Source organism: Artibeus jamaicensis, unplaced genomic scaffold, assembly GCF_021234435.1.
Source record: "Artibeus jamaicensis isolate MK-2021 breed Jamaican fruit bat unplaced genomic scaffold, CSHL_Jam_final contig_64, whole genome shotgun sequence".
Classification (NCBI taxonomy): domain Eukaryota; kingdom Metazoa; phylum Chordata; class Mammalia; order Chiroptera; family Phyllostomidae; genus Artibeus; species Artibeus jamaicensis.
Window position 1 is genome coordinate 995,963 of NW_026521911.1, and position 24,967 is coordinate 1,020,929.

The window sequence follows — 24,967 nt, forward strand, 5'->3', positions numbered from 1 at the left end:
CTCAACAGCGAGGGTACATTCTGAGAAATGCATCCCAAGAAACGTGTTAACAGACAATTTCATCGTTGTGAAAACATCACAGGGTGCACTTACACAGACGTAGATGCTACAGCCTACTACACATCCAGGCTGTACCGTACAGCCCACTGCTCCTAGGCTAGAAGCCTGCAGAGCGTGTCACTGTACAGAACACCAGGAGATTAAATCAAGCACAAGAGGAAATGATGCATCCGAGAGGAATGGCAAACACAGGGTACATAAGGACGCTGACGTCCTTGTTGGGCATGTCCTAACAGGCATGCTCTTCTACAGACAACTATTTTTATAAGTAGAACAAGTATACTCGTAATTAAGCCAGTAACACAGTCCTTTACTATCAAGTTTTATGTACCGCACATAATTGTGTGCTATACTTTCACACAACTGGCAGTGCAGGTGTGTTTATGCCGCCATCACCACAAACAGGTGAGCAATGCATTGCATATGACGCTAAGATGGCTATGATGTCCTAGACTAGTGACTTTTAACCATTTCCATCTCACGACACATAAACAAATTACTAAAATTCTGTGGCATGATTCATTCACACCTGACGGCTATGTTATGTTGCCTGGTGTCATTTTATTTTTTGACGATCTATGGGAAAGAGGTCATGCCCCTGACTAAATAGTCAGGTGCTGCACATTTTAAAAATTCTTTTTTTTTAGTTATTTTTTAAGTACAGTTTTTTGTCTATTTCTCCCATCCAAACCCGGTACCATGCACATTTTAAAAATTCTTGCAGCACACCAGATGGAAACCACTGCACGAGGCAATAGGAAGGAATTTTTCAGCTCCATTGTAATTTTGTGGCACCACTGTTGTAAACACAGTCTGTCTTTGACCGAAAAACACCTTTAGTGCAGTGCACGACTATGTAAAAAAGCGCTGTGGAAGAGGGTCAAAAACAGAGGCAACACAGATCAAGGGGAAGCTAAGTTCAACAGTCTAAAATAAAAATAGTAGCTCAAGTGTGAAAGTCAGGATGCCTGGGAAACATGGCTAGAGTAAGAGTGAGAGAGGATGATGGAAAGAAAAAAACAAAACCAAGAACTGAAAGAACAGGCCCTGGCTGGTGTAGCTCAGTGGATTGAGTGCGGGCCTGCGAACCAGACAATTGTGGTTCGATTCCCAGTCAGGGCACATGCCTGGGTTGCAGGCCGGTTCCCTGCAGGTCAGTTCCCAGCAGAGGATGCACGAAAGGCAACCGCACATTGATGTTTCTCTCCCTCTCTCCTTCCCTTCCCCTCAAAGATAAATAAATAAAATCTTAAAAAAAAAACCCTGAAAGAACATGGCTTTAAAGTGACAGAGCAAAGTTCAACACAGTCCGCTAAAGGCTGGGGTAGCTAAAGCCTTCTAGAGGCCCTGCCAAAGGACAACCACCTTTGATCGGTGGCTGTCACCATGCCTGTTTAACTGGAAGGGCAGGCCAAGTGCAAAGAGAGCAGTGTGAGCTGGGAGGCAGCAGGGGGAGCTCTCACACAGCGCAGGTCCCTGGCTCCTGGGGCTCCGGCTAACTGCGGTTTCATTTCCAGAGGGGAAGGATCCTCACTTCTCTATCTAGGCAACAGCTGGAGATACTAAGGGGCCTCCTGATGCTCAGAATATGAATCTCCAGGTTTCAATCAACTTTCTGGAGGGCAAGACAAGCCTTAGAACCTTCCAGAGCCCAACATCCTGAAAAGCATAAGAAGTATCCAAGCAGGACTGTGCAAGTAGCTTCCTCTGTCTTCCACAGGATTACAAAGGTTTCTTCCCAGTGAACCACCCGGCCACCCCCCCACAAAAAGCATTCTGGGCGGCTGGCCTGTGATTAGGGACCCCTACAAAGTCTTTACGAGTGGCTGTTCTCCTCACAGACTCCTGACAGAGCCCTACTTCCCTACCCATCTACAATCTGCAATGTTGTGACTGGCCCAGCACAGAGCAACAATTTCCCCAGTGCATTCCATTAGATAAAAATAAAGAGGGTTCTTGGCTTAAATATTTGAGAAATACTAGGTTAAGCCAAACTAAACATTTGCTACATAATAGGATATAACATATATTATTTCCTCACCATATCTAATCAAAAAACCTTCTTTTAACCCACTGAGCCCCTGGGATAAGTAAAGTTGTATGAAACATGCTTCAGAAAATGGTGGTCATTAAGAAATCCAGCCCAAGACTAAGTGACTAAATTCAAGTCTCATCTCTGGCAGGAAGCCATCTAGAACCACTGCTAGTCACCCTTCCACCCTCCTTCTCAGGAATTCCTACAGCACTCACAGAGACAACGGCATCATTCATAACTGACCCCTCTAATTGTACAAGCTGAAAGCTAGGAACATAGCAGGTGCTCAGTCTGTGGGTGGACTGACAGAAGAGGGATGCTTTATACTGGGAGGGGCAGAAGTCAAGGTCAGTAAAACAAACATCAGGGCTTTAGGTTTTCTGGCAAAATGCCTCCACTAAATTTTGCTATTCAAGCCTCAAGATATCAGAGATGGTACAGCCTTTTTGCTTCTATTCACACAAAGAACAAAAAGAGGAACTTGTCAAAGAGGCTGACTTCAATTATTTTCCCAGAGAGGAGGCCAAGTGGCCAAGGAATAACCCTTGTTCAATACTCATAGCTTCTCTGCCAACAACACTGCCATCTTCTACTTCTTCCCTTGAGGACTAGGCATCTGATTTAGGCTAGCAACAGTAGCAGCATCAAAAATGCAACAGCCAGAACACACTCACCAAGAACATCTTCCCAAAGGAAGTTTGGTCTGCAGTGTCCTGGGCCTGAGATGGAGATTAAGGTTAACAGGCATTTCCACAGTCCCTCCCTCTGAATCAATGAATCCCTCTCTCTGCCCTCTCTCCTCTCTCCCAGTCTAAAGCCAATTTACAAGACAACTTGATGGGCATCTTGAATTTCTGTCCTCCCTAGGAAAATTCTCCACCAACTTACAAACCTAAACAAAGGTATTTATCCTTACCCCTACACACATCTACTGCTCTTGTCACCAGGCCAAGGAAATCTAACTTCTCAAAAGCAAAAACTCCTTGATCTAATCTTAAGTAAAAAAAAAAGCATTCTGTGCTCTACTGTATGTCACAAGATGAGGCATACAAGGTCTGTCCAGAAGGTATCCTGCCATGTAATATAAAAAATAGAGACATTTATTGAAGAAGATACAAGAAACACTGCACGCAGGACAATGACACCTCAGTCGCCTTCAAAGTACACACCTTGGGACCTCACACAGTTCTCCCAATCGCCATGAGCCCTGTCATACTTTCCTGAATCTCATCGATGGTCTAAAATCTCTTCCTTTTCAAAGATGATTTTATAGTTTAGTTTAGTTTAGTTTAGTTTAGTGAAAAGCCAGAAGTCACAGGGCGTCAAATCTGGGCTGTAGAGTGGGCTGAGTCACCTGAGTGATTCAATGTTTCGACAAAAACCCCTGCACAAGATGTGATACATGAGTGGACGCGTTGGCATGATGAAGCTGCCAATCACCAGTTACCCACAGCGGCAGCCTTCTGAATCATCTGAATAGTTTCCGCAGAGGAATGTTCAAGCTTCACACAAGATCTGACGCAGATTCATTGCTCTACTTAGTCATTTTGACTGCGATGGCTGCACAGCACACATGCTCAAGTCAACAGCAGCTACCACCCTCACTGACCAGTACAGTGAGGTCATCTTGTTCGTGCATGTGATTCCAGTCCACTCTCCTTGGCTGACACTTTACAGTGTCACACAAACCGTTCTTGTTATATTAACAATGGCTGGACGTCCTCAGGATAGACTTCGTATTATACCCGGCCACCTGTCTTTTAGTGAAGTTAAAATTAATCAGTGGGTCATGTACTATTAGCCTAATGGTTTTACCAGCCATTGATATTGGTTGCCTAGATCTATGGTTTCATCAGGATTTGCAAAATAATTATTTTCACTAAGGGTTACAAAGTTGCTGACTTACAGGTGGTCAGCATAACTCTACCTATAAAGTAGTCCTACAAAAATACCAGAAAAAAGCCAAAGAAACAAACAAAACTTACCCTAATCAAATAGAATTACTAGTTTACAAGCAACAACAGGAAGAAAATAAGTAAGCAGCACCATAATGATATAATTAAGAAAATCCAAATTTTAGGAAATTCTATAGGATGAAAATGGGGGGGAGGTCACGTGGCGGCAGGGGTATGGAGTAGGAAACAAGACTGGTAGGAAAAGATGCCCCCTGGTGAAAGCTCTTGAACATCAAAGCTGAAGATTTTAGAGTGCGACCCCCTGACAACGACCAGGCGGTCACTGAGGCTCATCAGTTGTGGAAGCTCACCATGGAAGAACCAGAGGAAGGTCCTCGAGGCCACACATATAACAATGCCCTAAAATAAAGGCAGATTAGAAAAGAAAGCCATCACAAGGGCCTGGTGTGCAGAATGAATCAGAGGACAGGAAGAGAAGTCTTCTAAAGGACAGTCTGAGAGGATGGTGACTGATTATAAATCAGTGCCAACGAGAGGGAAGAATTCAAGATGATGTTGGAAGGTCCTGCTCAGGTAACTGGGAGAGAAAAGTGCCTGGACTGAAATAATAATGGCTTCTTTCAGAGGCCGTAAGGCAGGTGTTGGGTAGAGCCACAGAAACTTTTAAGAAGTCCGAAAGACATCCCACTACCAATACACATTTCAAAAGATACATTCAAAAGAGTTAAATAAACAAGCAAACAAACAAAAAACACTAGCAAATCCATTTATCCTGGGTCACTCGGCCCCACTAGTCTTTGCTGATGGAGAACATCAACTATTTTCATTCACTATTTACTCACCCAGCAAACATTAATTAAAATCAATGTGCTCTCCTAATCTAGGTACTAAGGACACAAGATAAATCGGACCCAGTTTCTGCCCCTGAAAGCCTCAGTTCTATCTTCTTTCCCCAGCAGTGAGCTGTTCTCTATGAATGGGCGTAAAACCGCTTCACAGAGGTGCTGCATCCCTGACACCAGGTCCTGCTGCCACACAAACACCCTCAACACTTGTCTATCCTTGGCGTGGGGGCTCGATCCACTGTGCTTTCCTCTCCATCACTGTACCTCCAACTCCTATTATGGCTGGCCTCTACTTTTGTTTGTAGCACAAAGAAGTGAGAGAAGGTCAGCTTTGTCCTCCATAATCCCTAAAAGTAGATACAGAAAAAAAGGATAAACGATGTGACCTTAATAACTAGGTTACAGCTTGACCCATCTTTGCCTGGTGCCAGAGAGGGAAGATCCTTGCAGGAGGCTCTACTTCATTTCTGCATTAACTCTGATGTTCAAGGGAAACACGTGCTAAAAAGACACAGATTTAAAAAGACCGGAACTATAATAGAAGGCTGGCTACTAGACAACAAACAGCTTATCAAATGCTAATCAACCTCACAAAGCAAGTTAATGAGGCAGGAGAAAATCAACAGAAATGCTATCAGGGCCTAGAAAAGGCCTATGTGGGCTGTGCTAACAAGTCATAGATGAGATTTTTAAGTGTTCCTTACTTCCCTAAAGTGTAAGAGCTTCCCTTCTTCTCAGGCCTACAGGTTGCAAAGAGGGCTTTATGAGATAAGGATGAGTCACAGAAAGAGAGCAGTAAAAGACTCCTGTTCAGAGGACAGGGAGCCCCAGAGTAGGCTCCTGGAATACCGTGAGAGCGCAGGGACTTGCAGGCTCTTCTGTGCAAGAGTGAGGAAAGCCTTAGGGTGGGACAAGAGTGAAACCTCCCCCATGGAGAAACATGGTGTCTTGCCCCTCCCAGATTGGCTTATGCCATCCCAGTCCTGCTTGTGCTGTCTGGTCACAGTGGTCACCAAGACAAGGAAGCAAAGGCAGTCCCCACTTCAGCAGGCAGCTTCGCTTGAGAAGCTGGAGAGGGCCATAATGCATACTCACATGCTGTCGATGATCTTCATGAAGACGCTGCAGTCCTGGAGCTGCAGCAAGGCGTCCACAGGGTCAGCCACATGCAGACCATTCACCTGCGGGACAAAAGGAAGAGCCCTTGACTGAGGAAGTGGAGGGTGGGCTGGGTGGAGAGGGTCAAAGGAGGAAAAATGGGACAACTGTGGTAGCACAAGCAATACAGTATTACAATAAATAAATAATAAAAAAAAAAAAGGAGGAGCCCACTGAACCTGTCGTGAGGGTCAGAAGCACTGTGGTTCCTTCCTTTCCCCAGATGATGGCAATTCTCTGCTCACTGTGAGTGCCTCTAGTTGTCAACTACAGGAGTAAAGGAACGGATGATTCTAGGGTTTTTAATTTCAGCAAAAGAATACTGCTGCACTGCCTCAACCAGTGACAGCCACCTGCAGCTGCCATCAAAAGAATAACTCTTTTGTGGAAGCAACCTAGGTGCCCGTCAGTAAATGAATGGATCAAAAAACTGTGGTACATATACACAATGGAAATCTATGCAGCAGAGAGAAAGAAGGAGCTACTACACTTTGCAACAACATGGATGGAACTGGAAAGCATTATGCTGAGTGAAATAAGCCAGGTGTTGAAAGACAAATACAATATGATCTCACCTTTAACAGGAAGCTAAACAACAAAACAAACAAGCAAGCAGAATAAAAACAAAGACACTGAAATAGAGAACAAGGGGACAGTGACCAGAGGGGAGAGGGAAGGGAATTTAAGAGGGAAAAGGGGAGGGATTTGGAGGAACAAATATGAAGGACTCAGGGACGAGAACTAAGGGGGGGTGGGAACAGGAGGGAGGTGGGGAGCAAGGGGGGGGGGGGGGTTGGGATCGGAGAAATAAACAAAAAACTGTACTTGAAAAATAACTAAATTTTAAAAATAAATAAATAAACAAATAAAAAGAATAACTCTTTTTGCTTCAACTAAATAAGGGCTTAAATTCTCCCAAGATATTCTAACACTAGGGGTATAACTTTAAATACAATTAGGCATAAAATGGTTCTGGGAGGATATACAAACTGGTACCACTGCCTCTAGAGAGAATTTGATAGCTGGGAGTCACAGATGGAAAAAAGAAAGGCTTTTTATATTACAGCCCTTCTTATTTCTTGAATGCTTATATTAGAACCCTTTGTAGTTCAATTTTTTATTTGAATTTTTAAAAAATTTTTAAAAGATTTTATTTATAAAGAGAGGGCAAGGAGGGAGAAATACAGGAAGAGAAACATCAGTGTGTGAGAGGAGCTTGTACACTCCCAGTGAGGACCTGGCCTACAACCCAGGCATGTGCCCTGACCAGGAATTAAACCAGTGACCTTTCGGTTCACAGGCTGGTCCTCAATCCACTGAGCCACACCAGTCAGGGCCAAATTTTTACATTACAGCCCTTTGTGTCTCTTGAATTTTGAAGTATCTATTTGAAGCTTATATTAAATATTACATAAACTGTATACACTCCCACAGATATAAAATCTTGTTATTAATGCATTTTTAAAATTCCTTCCAGGCATAAAACTTTGGCTAAGAGAGGGGGGAGAAATGATGGGGGAACAAGATAAAGAAAAAAGGAGAAAGGAAAACAACTTGGAACTACAAAACAAACAAGCAAACAAAAAACCCAACTCATTAAGTTCTAATCCAATCTCCTGGTTCCCTTTCTTTGCCTTTAGGCGGCACCCATCTAACTCAGTGTTTACTACCAGCAGCCACATGCAAATAAATCAGGCACACAGGTTATTCAACAAGTATATGTGGCAAACTTTTATAGGAAGGCCTCGATAATTTGATGGGCACCAAATTTACCAGGGTGAAGTTTACCTTTGTATGATCAGAGAAAGGAAGGGTATGCTAAGTCAATTAATCACACATACAAGACTGAGGGAGGAGGGAGACTCAGCCTGCTTAACAAGTTATTTGTACAGAACTTCAGCCCTGCCTGGATTGAGCACCAGACTGTGAACCAAAGGGTCACTGGTTTGATTCCCAGTCAGAGAACATGCCTGGGTTGCAGGCCAGGTCTCCATTAGGAGGCATGTGAGAGACAACCACCCACTGATGTTTCCCTCCCTTTCTTCTTCCCTTCCCCTCTCTCTAAAAAGAAATAAATAAAATCTTTTAAAAAAACCACTTCAGCATAGTGGTTATATACAAATGAGCAGATTCTATTATTTGTAAGTGTGCTTTTCAAAAGGCAAGGGGCAGGGAGCACCCCGACAAAAATTTTGGGTCCATCTCCTCCACTAACTTGCTAGGAACTTTTGTCCTTTGTAATCGACTTTTTCTCTGCTCCTATTTTTTGTCACTTGCAAAGTGGATGTAATTCCCACCTCATCTACCTTAAAGAACCAGTGTGGGTTCAAATGGGATTATGGATGCAAGAACACATTATAAAATAAGCACAAAATGCAAAGCACTATTATGGTTAATAAAATTAAAATAATGAAGTAGATCCAGCAAGGCTTCTACATCTTAGCAGTTATATGAGCTGCATGCAGTTAAGAATGAAGAGGACTTTTAAAAAAAACCCTCATGATTCCACGATAGAAATAACAGTATTTATTTAGGCTAAACACTTTTACATTAAAATCAACTTCTAGATGACTCTAAATTAAAATAAGTTAAAAGCTTTTTTAAAAGTGTGAAATATAAAACATCACCTCTCATTAAAGTCTTAAAGACAATATAATTATACCATCTTTTGACAAAAGCTTCTTAATCTAGTTAGTCAGGAAAGGCCAGTGTAAAATTCCTAGGAAGATTCTGAATACTCCAGGCCAAGATCCCTTTGTATCTCCTAATAATGAAGAGACTGTCAATAGTTAAGCATCCAAAAACCATTTCCCTTTGATACCTGTAATGTAGGTAAAATATTCAAGGGCTAGGAAAGCTTGTTCACTAACAAGACTGAAAAATCACATCAGTTAGCTGATTTAAAGTCACTTAAGGAATCTGGATTCATCTCTTACAAATTAAGTAATGTTCCAGCAATAGTTTCTTTCTTAGATATAAAAATATATTTTCGCCCTGGCTGATGTGACACAGTGGGCTGAGTACCAGCCTGTGAACCAAAAGGTCGTGGGTTCGATTCCCAGTCAGGGCACATGCCTGGGTTGCGGGCCAAGTCCCCAGTTAGGGGCGAATGAGAAGCAGCCAATCTACGTGATCTCTCACACATCGATGTTTCTCTCCCTCTCTTTCTTCCTCCCTTCCCCTATCTCTAATAATAAATAAATAAAATCTTTTAAAAAATGTATTTTCTTCCTGTGCATTATTTTGTTCTTCAATGAGAAATCATTGGAAGGCTGAGGAAGTGGAAGGGCTCTTTCATTTCTAGTCAGGGTAGAAAAACATGCAAGGGAGGGCCCAGCTCACAGCGTGACTGAAGAAATGGCCATTAGGCTTTCGGGGTTGCTTAAAGTTGTCAAATCCTTAAGTTCCCTATTCCATAAAACAAGTTATTCATTATGATTGCTGGTACTGATTAATTTCAAGCTACATGTTAAGTAAAATATAAATTTATTTTAAAATCACAAATAAATACTGAAATTTGGAAAACCAAAAACTCCACACATTCAAGTATTTTAGTACATGCATTTAGTATTTTGATGTATTTCTTTCTAGTTTTTTTCCCCAGGTCATTTTTTTTAGACCACGGCTATAATTATCACATGTGTATGTGTGTGTTCTAAACCACTCTTCTTACTAACATAAATGTTTTTTTCACGTGCTACAGTGTCATAAAATCCACTTTAGCTGCCTAACTTCTGTTTAAAATGAAAAATTCTATGTAACTATATTTTACTATTTTAATGCATGTTCACCGTGACTTTTGAGAGAAGTATACAAGTATCTGTGGTTAAATAAAACTAGTCTTGTGCCCTGGCTGGTACAGTTCAGTGGATTGAGCATGCGCTGAGAACCAAAGGGTCGCCAGTTCAATTCCCAATCAGGGCACATGCTTGGGTTGAAGGCCAGTCCCCAGTCAGAGGGCACTCAAGAGGCAACCACACACTGACATTTCTCTCCCTTCTTCCTCCTTCCTTTCCCCTCCTCTCTAAAAATAAATAAATAAAATCTAAAAAAAAAAAAAAAACTAGTCTTGTGTCTGTTCTTCTCTGTAACAGTAGTAGTCACCATAAAAACAAACCTAGGACCTAAATAAAGAGATAAACTGATCAACGTAAAACAACATGGCTGAAGGTTCCCCAATATCCATATAAGCCACTAAACTGGAGATACAGCTCATGGTCCCGCACAATCAGCTTTTCTGGGCAGGTGAGGGGAGGAGAAGAAAGAAACATTGTTTCCAATACAGACACAAAACAATGAAATGTGATGTAAATATAAAATATATCAAATATAAACATTAAAGACCTTTTAAACTATACAACTAAAATGTGTATCTATTTCAGAAATGAAAACTGAGAATGCATGTTTTGTACATTAAACTCATATCTCCTGACTAGATATTTGATATCTGATTAGTGATTTGACATTGTCTTGTTAAATCCAACCTACTTGGAAATTAAAATTCATTTCCTTTAAAATATTCTATAATTTCTTTTAAAGTTGACTCTTTAATCGGAGGAGTCAGTTGTCAGGGTGACTACTAAAACGCCCTGTGCAAAACAGCACGCCCAGGGACTACTTTAAGTTTCAAGATTTATTTATTCAGGTACTGGGCTAAATAAATGGTTTTGTGTGCATACTAAATATTTTTTTTAAACATTTTATTTATTTATCTTTAGAGGGGAAGGGAAGGAGAGAGGGAGAGAAACATCAATGTATGGTTGCCTTTTGTGCGTCCCCATGCTGGGAGGGAAATGGCCTGCAGGGAACCGGCCTGCAACCCAGGCATGTGCCCTCACTAGGAATCGAACCGCGATCGTGTGGTTCGCAGGCCCGGGCTCAATCCACTGAGCTACACCAGCCAGGGCTCTCGATGTCCTCATAGTACCCCTAAGTGTTGTTATTCTTATTATTCCCATTTTTAAAATGAAATGTTGCGAGCCTAAGTAACTTGCCCTAGGTCCCAGGGGCCAAAAGCATGATGCTAAGCCAAACTGTTTGAATCCAAGGCCCGTACTTGTCAGGTACACACTCCATGGCCTCTTCAGTTCCTCTCTAGTGCTTGGTATTGTTTTTTTCATCTGCTATTATCTTGGACAGAAAATATATGAAAGTATCTAGTAGAAGGGTTTTGTTGAAGTAACCAAGAAGGCAACAGGAGAATAATAGAAGCAGACAAAACATGGTTAAGAGAGCAAGGAGAACCTTGCCCTACAATGAAAGGGCTTTTAAGACCAAAGTCCCTGCATGTCAGTGAAGTTCAGTGCTAACCCTTTTAGTCAGAAAAATGCACAGGGAGCAAAGGAGGATGGGTTTCCAAGTCCCCCCGCTGCAAGACTTCCCATGACCTAAAGAGAATACACATCTTAGGGAAGTCTCTTCTAACCTACACAAGCACAGTATGAATCACTGTCGGTATCAACATCAACATAAATAATAAAAATCAAATATTAGGGGAAAAGGCCAGGAAAAACTATTTCTATAGCTGTAACTATGGAAACTCTCTCACCCCTCCCAAGCTTCCTGGAGAAATTTTGGAAGGGAGAGGAAGACCACTCACCCAAGAGAGAAGTGCAGCTGCCCGCGTGGCATGGAGCGTCATCTTGGTGATACCAGGCCGTCACCCCAACACACCTGCGACCCAAGAGAAGAACAGTTAATGATATCAGATATCCATGATGAAGGAGAAGGGGGACACAGTTCCATTGACTGGTGGCTCTAAATAAATCACTCTTCACTTGGCACTTAACCCATACCACAGAGACACCACGGGAACATTTACACAGTGGAGAGTATACATCAAAATTAATATAAAACACATTGCTTCAGAGCTGACAATAAAGAATCCTGCCTTTAATCCAATGTCCACAAATTCCACACAATCTTTCTGTCTCATAGAAAATACAGCATTCAAAGCTCACCTTCAACCCTGCTCTGTGAGCAGGGTACCCTTAAAACAGAACAGTCATGGTTTTCCAGACAGCCCTAGATGTCAAAGGTTGATTCCTGGCTCTTCCTACCCAAACTCTACCTAACAATAACAACCGAGTGAGTCCTTGGAAACCTCTCCAAATTCTGAATTTTTGTATCTCCCACAGAAATGTCAGACATGGTTCAAAAGGGGGATTTGGTGAAGCCAAAGCCAAATCTGGCAAAGAGCCTGTAGGACATTTAATAAAAGATTAGATACTTATTCTGGTATTCTTACCCCCAATTTTCCTTCCCATTGGGAATTGACCATTTACTTGTCAATCTACCCAAGAGACCACAGACCTCAAGACTAAATATTCCCAAACTCCTCCTGGCACCTCCACAATTCCCACAAATCTCCATGGGAGTAATCCCCATCCCCACCCCACTTCCTGCCACAGGCGCTCAGTTTGTCACTATTCTACCAAGAGCAGCAAGAGTGGTAGGAGCCACGTCACCTATAACTCTCCCCACATATTAGTATCTCCAAGGTATGGATTCTGTGAAACCAACATTTGCTAACATGTGTTGTGTGCAAAGTGTTGGGGATAAGAAAACACCATTCTTGTCCATAAGGTGCTTACTGTCTAGCAAGGGAAGGGCATATATAAATATCTTGGCCCTTTCTGTGTAAGTACACCCTATTTATCAACCAGCCAAACAAGTTATTTTCTTACTCCTTATGTGTTCAACCTGTGCTGGCAGCTAGATGAGAGTATACAACAAAATTACCTGAAACAAGAGGCAATGACATGGTCTTGCTGTCTTTGAGGGGCTTATGGTAGGATGAGTGAAATAAAACATACGTGAAGCATTAATTAATGTAAGAAAATAATTAAATGCTAAATATAGCTGAATGCTAATTATAATTGCTTCCTGACCCTGCAAAACCCAAAATGACTCCATTTGTCATACCAATGTCACTCTCGGAAATGAGCCAATTCACCTGGGCTCCAGCGATAGCAGTGAAGTGGTCAAGGGAGCTTTCGGGGGAACAGAGCAGCCAAGGGGCCTATGTGTTCCCCGGTCTTGGATGATTTTCACCCAGGATGAGCACAAACTGCCTAGCTCCCTGGGGCCAGGCAAAGATGAAGGCAGATGGCCTCAATTACTGCACTGCAAAAAGGCTTTTCTGGTGGTTGGCCAGTCTAAAGTTAGAGGGACCGTGCTTGGCCCTTGTGGTAAAGGTGACAATAGCCAAAGGCTTGAATAGGGCTTCTTTAAATAAAAATGTCTGAACTATAGGAATAAGGGAAGTAGGCCTAGACCACCTCTGCCTCATCCCCACGGCTGCTTCTAGACTTGATTTCCTTTTGCTGTGGCCCAACACTTCGGTCAGAAATTTTATTTGCAACCGGAGGTGGATCTTGCCCCTCTGAGAGATTCCACAGCTGTGCTGCTAAAAATGACCTGAGGTTTAACCAACCTCTTGCCTTCATCTCAGAGGCAAATCATACAGCCCTGACGTCGTCCCAGGGGAGTCCATCTAAAACTAGTTCCAGCGCTCAGGAAAACTGGCGTCCAGGCCAATGCCTTCTTTCTGCTCCCCAGGCAGAGAAACGGGGGAAATCCAATGCTCAACAGCAGGAGGAACTCCAAAAGGACCCTGTCAGCTTGCAGCCAGCACAGGGGTGCTTCGTCAGAGGCAGGACACCAGAGTGAGAACTTTAGGATAGTCTGGCCAGTCAGTCCTCTCGGGATAAAACAGGGTAAAAAAAATGACTGAGCTGGTGGCACAGCTAGTCCTCAGCACTGGGACTATGGCTTTAAGCAGACCTTGGCTTGGAACAGGAGGGCTCCCAGCCAGAGCACCATCCTCCCCACCCTCCCCCTGAAATCTGAGGCAGGCCCCACCCAGAAGACTGGGTGATGGTGATGGAAAAACAGATCCCCACAATTGTAGCCTGGAACCATTTCACAGAAGGATCTCCTGAGACCCACCCCAAAGTGATCAGGCATCCCGTCATCCCCAATCAAGAAACACAAAGAAGAAAACTCTGAATGCAGATCCTCTGAGGGCACCTTCAGGGTTCTCACCTACCTGGTTCTTTGCAAAGAAAAGCCCCGGAATCCAAAACAGAGGCATCAGAGAGCTACTCAGGTGCCTCCTGACTGCTCTTTCCTCTGGGCTCAAGAAGAAACCAAGACACAGAAGCAGTTGCTTTATAAACTAAAGGCCTTGCATCTTTATATTTTCAAAACTGACATAAACTCCTTCACCATCAAGACCAATTCCCACATTTACAGAAACGCCTCTATATGTTTTCAGAAGATGTATCAGGACAAGTAGAAACACAAGAGACATAGGGCTACCTGGCATGAGCTTTCTCTGGGTCTTAAAGAGTTAAAACCCAGCTACAGTTTCCTACCACGGCTGAAGCTAATGCAAACCACCTGCTCTGATGCAAGGACCAGGACCAGAGGGTCAGGTTGCTGAGCTCTGGGGTCTGTTCAGGAAAAGCTTCAGTTTTATGGGCTGCCCAAATGATAGGCCAAAGGCCAGAGGGTCTGAGTTGCAGCAGCTCTGCTCTCCTTACCCCGCCCCCCAGCCTGGGTGCCAGCTACTTTGGAGACTGCCTCGTAGCCACTAACTGCCTGCCTGAACACCAGCCCTGCCTCAAGATAACACCAAAGTGACCTTTGGTCCCAGAGGACTGCAAAACTGTACTGGTCTCGCAGTCCATACCTCCACTGAACCCTCATTCTCTTAGGTGCTAGCTCCCACTCCCAGAATTTCAGGGCCCCAAGCCCACACAAACTCCCACTTCAAAGGGTCCTTCTCCAAGTCCCACCCCCACTCTGCCTCCAGGTTCCTAAGGCCCACAGGCTCACACCTCATAAGGGAAATGGCTAACCCATCTGTGCACCCATGCTCAACAGCAAGGCTTAGCACCACTTACTCTGACAGCCTGCCTACCTGCCCGCAGCCCTAAGAACTGCACGCTCTGTACACCTTTCCACAAAAGATCTTGCCCACCATCTGGAAGACCCTCACATCTAAAGAGTAAACACCCTGAGCTTGGGACTTCTCTGACTCTGGGAGGGACAGGTCAGGAGGCCCAGGCAATCAGGCACTCACCCCACACCTTGTAGTTTACCCCAGAGAGGCCCAGCAAAACCCAAACTATGTGGCCATAGGCTAACTTTATAAAGAACAGAATAGGAAATAGCTTGCTGGTGCATACCCTGGCTGGGAGGCGGTAACAGGCCTAAAACACAGCAGCTGCAACAGAAGCCAAGGGGGGGGGGGCAATCCTTTCAACTCCTGGGGAGTCCTGAGTAGGCTGTCTCATCCAAGTTCAAAGGGTTTCTCCGCACTACTGAGGATGGGGCAAACCAACCTACTCTGGTCTCGAGCCTCCCGCTCTTCACAGACCAGCCCCTCTGAGTAGCCTAGAATTTGGCCCAGAGCTCCAAAGCCCTAGCAAGGAACTAGGAAGGGATTGCAAGGGATACCAAGATTTCCCTGGCTTCTTCAAAAGTGGTTTGCTAATATCTGCCCCGTCCCCCCATGCTCTGTAGGGTCCGGATCAGAGGAAAGTGGGCAAAGGGGTTGCATTCAAACCAGGCCTGGCGCCTACAGCCATATACTGCACAAATGCATGCCTGCACACACCCGCACCCCTCCGGCGGTTCATCGGCATCTGCCCCCACAGCTACATTCACACACCCTGGTCTCTACCAGCTGAAAAATGAACCCTTTTCACTCCCCACCACTGTGTATACACCAGGCCTCACTAGGAATGGAGAAGCTCCCCTGAACTGTCTCTGCAGCTCGGCGTGCAGGCACACACACTTTCCCCCTCTCTGAACAAAAAACGCGCTGACATCTAGGAGAGGGGAAAGAAAGCAACCCTCTGCTCTGAAAGGCGCCAACTCCCGGATGTTGGCAAGCTCGGCTCCCAGCGCCTGTTTCTGAGTGTTTACTTGCTCTCCCTCTTCTTTCCCTCCCCTTTAAGGATGGCGCAGGAAAGAGAGGTGAGGGGGGAGCTTCCACCGCACCCCCTCGTCCATGACTGAACAAAAAACCCCAAGAAAGAGTGAGGAGAAAAAGTCTCAGTGCAGGAGGGCCTTACCAGATTCCTAAAGCCAAACGTATTTACAGGTTTTAATCCGCCATTAGCATTTAAATCTTGAAATGAGAGGAGGAAGGGGGGGCTAGTGGAAAGTAACCCCACACACAAAAGAAAAGTTGTTGGTTTTCTTCTCAGTCAGCCTGGCAGGAGCGATCTTCCTGGCTGACAGCCAGAAGTGCGTCACAGCCAGGAGTCTGCTTTCTTTAAAGGCACAGCAAGCTTCCGTGATCTGGGAGCCCCATCTGGGAGCCTCAGAGAAGCAGGGAACTCTCAGCAAGGGGGGAGGGGTGGCAGTCGAGGCAAGGCGGGAGGGCTACACTGGAGAGGAGGGGCAGTGAAGGCCTGGCCCACAAACAAGAGAATAGGACGCATGGGGAGGCACCAGGCAGAAGACAACACTGAACTGCAACAGGGGCAAGAGCCAAGGCAAACTGTGGCATAAACACACAAAACACACTCACAGCGGCCTGCCTGACAAACCTGATATCACCCGGACACTCCCCCTTCGCTCTCTTAAGACTGCAGTGACAGCCTGTCCATCTTTCTGGCCAGCGACGGAAGGGCAGGCCACAAGCTGCCCTGCAGATTAGATCAGCCCCTGCCTGGCTGCAAGCTGGGCAGGGAGGAAGACCCGGGAACAGAGGCTTTGGAGAGCCAGCCAGATGCAGGCCCTTTTAAATGGGGGCAGCTTCCTGCTGGCTCCTGGGCGGGCCATAAGCACACACAGGCCGCTCTCGCACAAAGCGCCTGCCTCCTTCTGTGGGTGCTGCCTGCCCTGGGACAATGGCCGCCCCCAAGCCCATTCCTGGAGGGACTCTCTCCAGCCCATACCTTCTGCGTGGCAAGGCCAGGATGCTGCACTCCTCCCCCTCGGCCACCCAAACAAGAAGCCCAGGCAGACTGTGCGCCTGGAGTGCAGGCCTGCGCTGTCCTGTCTGGGTGGCTGCGTGCTATTGTCGACTGTGGAATGGCCGCCAAAATCCCAGCTGTGCTGCCAGAACCTAACCCCCTGTTCCCCTGAGCATTGGTGGGGAGGGGCCGAGGGGCCAACACACGGGACCTAGTAAGGCAGGCACTGGATGGAGCGCCTGAACAGACACAGGCACAGGGGCCCACTGGCAGAACCTACAGGCTCTGCCTCTCCTGGCCAAAAAGGAAAAGATGTCCGACTCTAAAAAACCACAGTGTTCCCACTCAATGTAACAATGACTGACCCTCACCAAGACGACAAGAGAAACCCACCAGTTAGCAGAACACCTTCATCTTCCCTTCACTTGCACCACAAACATGTATTAAGCACCTACTATGTGCAAGACATTGCTATCAGACACTGTAGGGAGAATACAAAGATGAATTAAGCCCAGCATCTATACTGAGATAGATTATAATTCCACAGGAGATAAGAAGTGTGATTCGAAAATTGTATTTGAGGCCCTGGCTGGTATAGTTCAGTGGACTGAGCATGGACTACAAACCGAAGGGTCGCCAGTTTGATTCCCAGTCAGGACACAGGCCTGGGTTACGGACCAGGTCCCCAGCACAGGAGCCTGTGCAAGGCAACCATGCACTGATGTTTCTCTCCCTCTCTTTCTCCTTCTCTTCCCCTGTCCCTAAAAATGAATAAATAAAATCTTAAAAAATTATATTTGAAGACAGTATATTCTAACTCCCACACACAAAAAAACTACTTGAGAGTAGGAAAGGACTAAGAAAACAAAGTGATATTTTAATTTGGATCTTAAAACACAGAGGCAGGATCTCCCCAGATGGAAATGGAGAGAAGAATGGAGTGGAAAAAAAGGAAAAGCAAAGAGGAGGTGTGGAAGAAGTAAGGAAACAAATCAAAACGTGAGTTAGAGAATCTTGAACTTTAAGCCAAGAAATCAAATAAAGATGTGGACGTTTATTTTGTTGTTTTTAACAGAGCTGTGGTACAATGAAAATTGTACTTTAAGAAATTATTCTGGTATATATAAATAAATGAGACTAGCACCAGTGAGGCGGGTCAGAAAGCTGCCACAAGAGACAGAAGCCGGGTAATGAGGACATGAAGGCGAGGGAGGCAAGAGGGAAGGGACAGCAGGGGAATGAGACCCTGAAGAGGACGGAGAGAGGGACGGTGGGAAGTGGAGGGAGAAAGTGTGGAGGAGGGGAGGAGCGAGCGATGGCCAGGACACAAAGACCACATATAGGATTAAATTAAGTGGGGAGATGATACAGATTATGTTAGAACAGAGAAAACAGTTATAATAAATAGCAGCTTATGCTTACTGAGTGCATACTGTGTGCTAGGTACTGTTCTACTGGCCTAGTGTGTGAACTCATTAATCTGAAGGACACCCTTAGTGAAGTAGGTACTACTGTCATTCGACTTTACAGATGAGGATACGGAGCCACAGAGATGAAACAACTGCCCAAGAGCACACAGCTAGTGAATGGCAGAACTCTATACCATTTGCTATATGACACTGGCAAGTAACCTCTGAGCCTCAGTATCTGTTGTAAAACAAGGATAAAGATACCTATTTTATAAGGTTGTGAGAAGGATAAATTCAACAGCATCTATAAGGTGACCAACACGGGTTAGTACATCAGGCACAAGGAGGTGCTTAGCAAAGGTTAACTTCCTATTTTCGCATTTTGGTACCTTGTCACCAAGGTGTCCAAGCAGAAGTTGGCTCACCATTTGTGGAGGAAGCCAGTGGGGGGTGCTCCTCCCTGGAGCAGGAGATTGGACCCATGTGGAGTAGGAGATTAAATCCTCAGGATGCTTACTTTCCTTCCACTAGTCTGCCTCCTGGATTTTACTTAAGGTCCAGCTCAAATTTCAACTTCTCAAATATTTCTTAACAGATTAACAGTGTCTATCTTGAGGAAGGGTTAAATTGTGTGGGACTTTTTACACTATATACTTCTTTTATATTTGAATTTATATTCAATAACCACATGTTACACACTGATAATCAAAAAGATATGTGTACATTATGCATTTGGCACTTGTACTGCCTTAACTGTATATGCACAGAAGTCTCGTCTTCACATCTAGAGTGTAAATTCCGCAAGGGCATAAGCAGTTCCATCTCTCTCTCTAAGGTCCACGGCCCCCCCACCCCTCCCCCCTTAGTACTAGCATACTGGGCCTCCTTGAGTCTGTTCTACTGAACTACATCTGGATGGCAAGTTTCCAAATTCAACCTTCTGCCCACAGAGAAGGACTGGTGAGTGGTAGGGGTACTGGTGAATGGGGGGCGGGGGCGCAGAACAAGGCCCAAAGGCCCACTGCTGCAGAGACCGAGAATGGCCTCGTTTCTTCTCCCAGACCCAGTAGCTTACTCCCACAGCATCACCTGCAGTCGCTGTACGTAGAAAGGGAAGTTCTTATTCAAAGAAGCATGATAAAAGCAAAGTAAAGGCAAAAAGAAAAACCAAAGCATTTATAGAAAAGCAAAGTGGTAAACATAATTTAATGACTGGTATAATCAACATTCCAGAAATTGTATGACATGAAAACAGGAGTCAGGCCTGCTTAAATCTCCCTTGCTTCCTCTGGCATTGAGTCAGCCCTAAAGCCCCCTAGCACATGAAAGAATTGATACCATCATCTCAAAAGAATACAAGAGGTGCCCCCCCCCCCCCCCCCCCCCCCGCAATCCCCTTTGGCTCTAAACTCAAGGCAACAGATTCTCGCTGTGGAGCCTCAGAGGGGCTGAACTCTCCTCTGGAACCTCTCCACCAAAACTGCCAAGCTTCTAGGCCTTCTCTTCAGGACGGCTCAAGGAACCTGGCCAGTTTCTCCAGCCTCTCCCTCCCCCACCACAGCGCAGCCAACCACTCCCCTCCCGTGGCAGGCAGCAGCAGAACCTCCCCACCCCTCCTCCCTGCCTCCCAGCCTAGCTAGGCTAGCTAGGCAGCAGGCAGGCCACATGGCTCCCGCCTGATCCCATGGCCTCTGCTCATTGTCCCCGAAAGACTGGGATAGAAATGGTAAAACCATTTTTTAAATGAAAGTGGATGGGGGGAAAGTGATGGAGAGGGAGACCAGAGAAAGAGGGAAGGGGGGTGGGGAAGGAAGGAAGGGAGGGAGGGAAAATGACAAATGACTACAAATTCCGAATAGCATTCAGATAGTAGTTGGAGGGGGTTGGTTATACATGTGGCGCACAGAGTGTTTCAAAGGATCTGGGAGTATTACATCTCCTGAAGCACATGTGTGGGTGTTTATCATTCTTGTTTAAAATATAAGTGTTACAATTTTTAATGTACGTTACTATTTTTTAAAGTTTAAATGAAAGACAGAGAGCCCTGGCAAGGTCGTCCCATACACCAAAAAGGCTGCGGGTTCGATTCCCATGGGGCACATACAGACAGCAACCAACTGATGTTTCTCTCTCTCTCTAAAGTCAATAAACATATCCTCCAGTTAGGAGGAAGACAAGGAAAGGAGGGAGGAAGAAAGAAACAATGGCTTCTTTAAAAAATATTTTATGAAAGACTGAGAGACCAAGTCCCTTGAGATGGCCCAGGAATGGGGCGGTTCTAACACAATAATCTGCTTGGCATTCAAGGCCCTCCATGACTTGATCTCAGTTTTACCTTCTGGAGTCATTTATGCCCGTACCAAACCTGCCTGCCAAACTGGTCTTCTCACTGTCCTCTCAGGTCCTTCTGAATCTGCCACCTCAGCCTACGGGGCTGGAAGGGAAGCTTTTGCTGTAGGAAGCCATACTAGGCCCAATGAGAGCTCTCTCTCAGTTCCTACGGGGCCTCTCCCGGGAAGACGGCAGGCAAAACCCCTCTTTTGGATCCAATGCCTATATAATGCCTTCATGTCTTTCCTCTGCCATTTGATGTCCTAGAATAACAAATACCTAAAGATTATCAATCAACCTGGCTGGTGTGGCTCAGTGGGTTGACAGCTGGCCTGCAAACCAAAAGGCTGCCAGTTTGATTCCCAGTCAGGGCGCATGCCTGGGTTGTGGGCCAGGTCCCCAGCTGGGGACATGCAAGTGCACATCAATGTTTCTCTCCCTTTCTTTCTCTTTCTCTTCCCCTCTCACTAAAAAATTAATAAAAATCTTTTTAAAAGTAAATAAATCCCTAAAGACTATCATTACTGTGGTTGTTACTGTTGTAATTAATAGCTAACATTTAGCGAGCATTTAGTACACACCAGTTACTAAACACTTGCTTTATTTTACTTAACCCTCACAATAACCCAAATATTCAGATTATCCCTATTTTACAGAAAAGAAAACGGAGAATTAGAAAGCTTAAAGTTGCCTAAGGTCACACAGCTAGTAAGAGCTGAAGACAAAATCTGAGTCCTACTGGGTCTGTCTTCCCACATGGTCCTGTCATCTGATCCTGAGGACGCTGTCTAAGGTAGGTTTCATTTCTGCTTTAAAGATGAGGACATCCGAGACCCAGGAATTAAAAGAGACTTAGTCACATAAGTAGTGAGTTGTCTATCTGGTCTCTACATTAGTAGAGACCTGGTCTCTACTGCTGATTAGTAGAGATCTGGTCTCTACTGCTCCTAAAAAAAAAATCACTGAATGAATGAATTTAAAAAACTAGTACATTCTTGGTGGCTCAAAGAAGACTTGTACCTCTACCTCCTCATAAAAATCAACTTTTTAACCAAAACGACCAAACAGTTCTAATTTCAAAGGTAACCACTAAGAATTTTTTCTGAAAGCTCAAGCACTTTACAAACATTTAAAGACCAAAACACCTCTGAAGCAGCAAGCATGGACAGTTTTCTACTTAGCAGGGATGTTGAAGACACATCAAAACTGAGAAAAAGGCTGAGAGACTCATTTCAGACTACCTACCTACTCCTAAAAAAGAGGGCAAAAAAAACCAGAGAGGATTCATTATAAACAAGAAGCCCTATTCAATTCCCCCAAATCTTCAAAAACACCTAAGAACCAGTTCACCCTGTTTCACTGTCACAGAGGAATAAATGACTCTGTCCCCACAAGCAACATATCTAGCACACTGTTTGCTCAAAAACACAAACAAAACTGATGATGACAAAAGTGAATGAACCGAAGGTGAAACAATTTAATGCAAAGATTTGCAGCTCTTAGCCTTGCTAGTGGTAGAGAACACACTAGATTGACTGTTGACAGCCCTTGGAAGTACCAGCTGGATCCCCCTCATCCCTTACTAATTTGCGGCTTTAGGCAAGTCACCTGCCCTAGCTGGGGTCTAATAAAACAAGGGTATTGGGCTAGATAATAACTACAGTACCTCCCACAATTCCCCATGATTCTTTCCACCTCCCCAAATTCCCATGATTTTTTCTCCAGGACACCATTCACACCAACAAAAACAAAAATTTTACAATAAAACAAATATCCTCAGAATCTGGTCAAAACTTCACCAGTTAGGGCTTCCTTTACAGAAAAAAAAAAAGCAAAAACAAAAAAAAACAGCATCCCCTAGAAACAGTTACTCTGCAGGGTCTCTTCCTCAAAGCAAGGCACATGTGGGTGCTGCATTAATCCTGATGAAAGGAGGTCCTTGGAAACTAGTAGCACCGATGTGCACGGTGTGCAGTGAAAGGTACTATACTCAGGGCATTTACAAGGTTTCATAAACAAAAGCCAAAGACAAAGTGGAATTTATACTTACACTGATCTAAAAAGCCTAAAGAGGGACTTCCGCCAAGATGGAGGCATACCTGGAGACACTGTGCTTCCTCACACAACCAAGTTTAGAGACAACAAAATATTAGCAACAGAAAACACAGCCAGAACACAGAAAATTGAACTTTTCAGAAGTCTATAACAACAAATTCTCACCTACCATAAAGGCAAAACACTGGCAAGCAAAAAAACTTAAACAGGGACCAGCTAACCCCCCCCCACCCACCTAATCCCTCCCCCATGAACAACCTAAGGCTCCGCTCGTCACCCAGCTGCAAGAAACAGCAGAGGGGGTCGCCATTTCCCCGCTCTGACCCCGCCTCCACATACAGCGTCACAACCCAGCAACCTGGGAGTCCAAGGCTCCGCTCCTCAGACTTAAAGGGCACGAACACACCAAAAATGGCTCAAGAAGATCTCAAAGCCCCAGAGCCTATAAATCTAAGCAATGAAGAAATAGCAAAACTCTCAGATGCACAGTTTAAAACACTGGTGATCAGGATCCTCACAGAACTGTTGATTATAGCCACAAATTAGAGAAACATATGAAGGCGAAACTAATTGAAATGAATGGAATTGCACAGGACACCAATAGCAATGAAAAGGAAACTGGGACTCAAATCAATGGAGTGGACCAGAAGAAAGCAAATAATGGCCAAACAGAAAAGAGTGAAGAAGCAAGAATTCAAAAAAATGAGGAGAGTCTTAGGAACCTCCAGGACATCTTTAAACGCTCCAACATCCGAATTATAGGGATACCAGAAGGGGGAAAGGAACAGCCACCAGTGGAAAACTTATTTGAACAAATAATAAAGGAGAATTTCCCCAATCTGGCAAAGGAAATAGACTTCCAGGAAATCCAGGAAGCTCAGAGAGTACCAAAGAAGTTGGACCCAAGAAGGAACACACCAAGGCACATCATCATTACATTAGCCAAAATTAAAATGAAGGAGAGAATCCTAGAAGCAGCAAGAGCTAAGGGGACAGTCACCTACAAAGGAGTCCCTATCAGACTGTCAGTGGATTTCTCAAAAGAGACCTTACAGGCAAGAAGGGGCTGGAAAGAGGTATTCCAAGTCATGAAATCCAAAGACCTACAACCAAGATTGCTCTATCCAGCAAAACTTTCATTTAGAATGGAAGGACAGATAAAGTGCTTCTCAGATAAGATCAAATTCAAGGAGTTCATCATCACCAAGCCCTTATTATATGAAATGTTAAAGGGACTTATCTAAGAAAAAGAAGTTTAAAAAACATGAACAGTGAAAGGACAGCAAACTCACAGTTATTAACAACCACACCTAAAACAAAAGCAAACTAAAAGGACAGCTAGATCAGGAGTGGAAACACAGAAATGAAGATCTCAAGGAGGGTTAGCAACAGGGGAGTGGGAGGAGGAGAAGGGGGGAGAAAGTACAGAAAATAAGTAGCATAGACAGTAGATAGAAAATAGATGGGGGGGTAAGAATAGTATGGGAAATATAGAATCTAAAGAACTTGAGACACATGGTCATAAACTAAAGGGGGGTAATGGTGGGGATGGGGGGTAGGGTGGAGGGGAATGAAGGGGGGAATAGAACAACTGTAACAGCATAATCAACAAAAAAATAAATTTAAAAAATAAATAAATAAATAAATAAATAAATAAATAAAAAGCCTAAAGAAAAGCAGCTTTCTGTACCTTATCAACAAATCACTGAATCTCAGAAGTTTGAAAGAGACCTCAATGATCATGTAATCTAACCCTGCATCAATGCTGGAATACACCTGACAACTTCACGGAAGATTTGCCATCTCCTGCCTGATACGAAAATTTTACAACTCATTTGTAGGCCTGAATAAGGTCTACCAATTTGAGACAACTTGTGATTTCAGAACCTAAGACTAGAGAACAGGGGCTCTTCCAGATCTGGTTTGTTTCAAATAGACTTTAAGTACAAAACTCAGAGGACATCTCTCTTCTCCTACTCCTTTCTCTCCTCCCCATTACTTTTATCTTCCATGTCTCCACCTCCTACATATCACTGAGGCCCATGTCTTTCTGGTTCCAAATTCACTTCTTCTACCACACCAGGATGCCTTTAACCAGTGACAGAAATGAACAAACACAAATGTTAACAGCGGTTAGGTTTCTAAATAGGATGCTAGATTGACTCAAGAAGCAAACTTGTCAGTATATTATTAATAAGTAAAATAAACTTATTTTACTTATGCA

At 44.3% G+C, this 24,967-nt stretch overlaps 1 protein-coding gene across 4 annotated transcripts in view; it reads right to left on the reverse strand.

The window, feature by feature from the left end:
* NUMA1 (nuclear mitotic apparatus protein 1) overlaps positions 1–24,967 on the reverse strand; it is an 80,095-nt gene that overhangs the window by 20,757 nt on the left and 34,371 nt on the right. The window contains exons 1-3 of one of the 4 annotated variants that reach the window (XM_053670820.1): positions 16,580–16,727; positions 11,614–11,687; positions 5,952–6,037 (exon numbers count right to left, since the gene is read on the reverse strand). In XM_053670820.1, coding sequence (XP_053526795.1) covers positions 5,952–6,037; positions 11,614–11,655 — 128 coding nt within the window. In that variant the 5' untranslated portion in view covers positions 11,656–11,687; positions 16,580–16,727. Of the gene's footprint in view, positions 1–5,951; positions 6,038–11,613; positions 11,688–16,099; positions 16,337–16,579; positions 16,728–24,967 lie in introns of those variants that run through there. The other 3 variants (XM_053670821.1, XM_037135680.2, XM_053670818.1) reach the window with 3 other exon arrangements.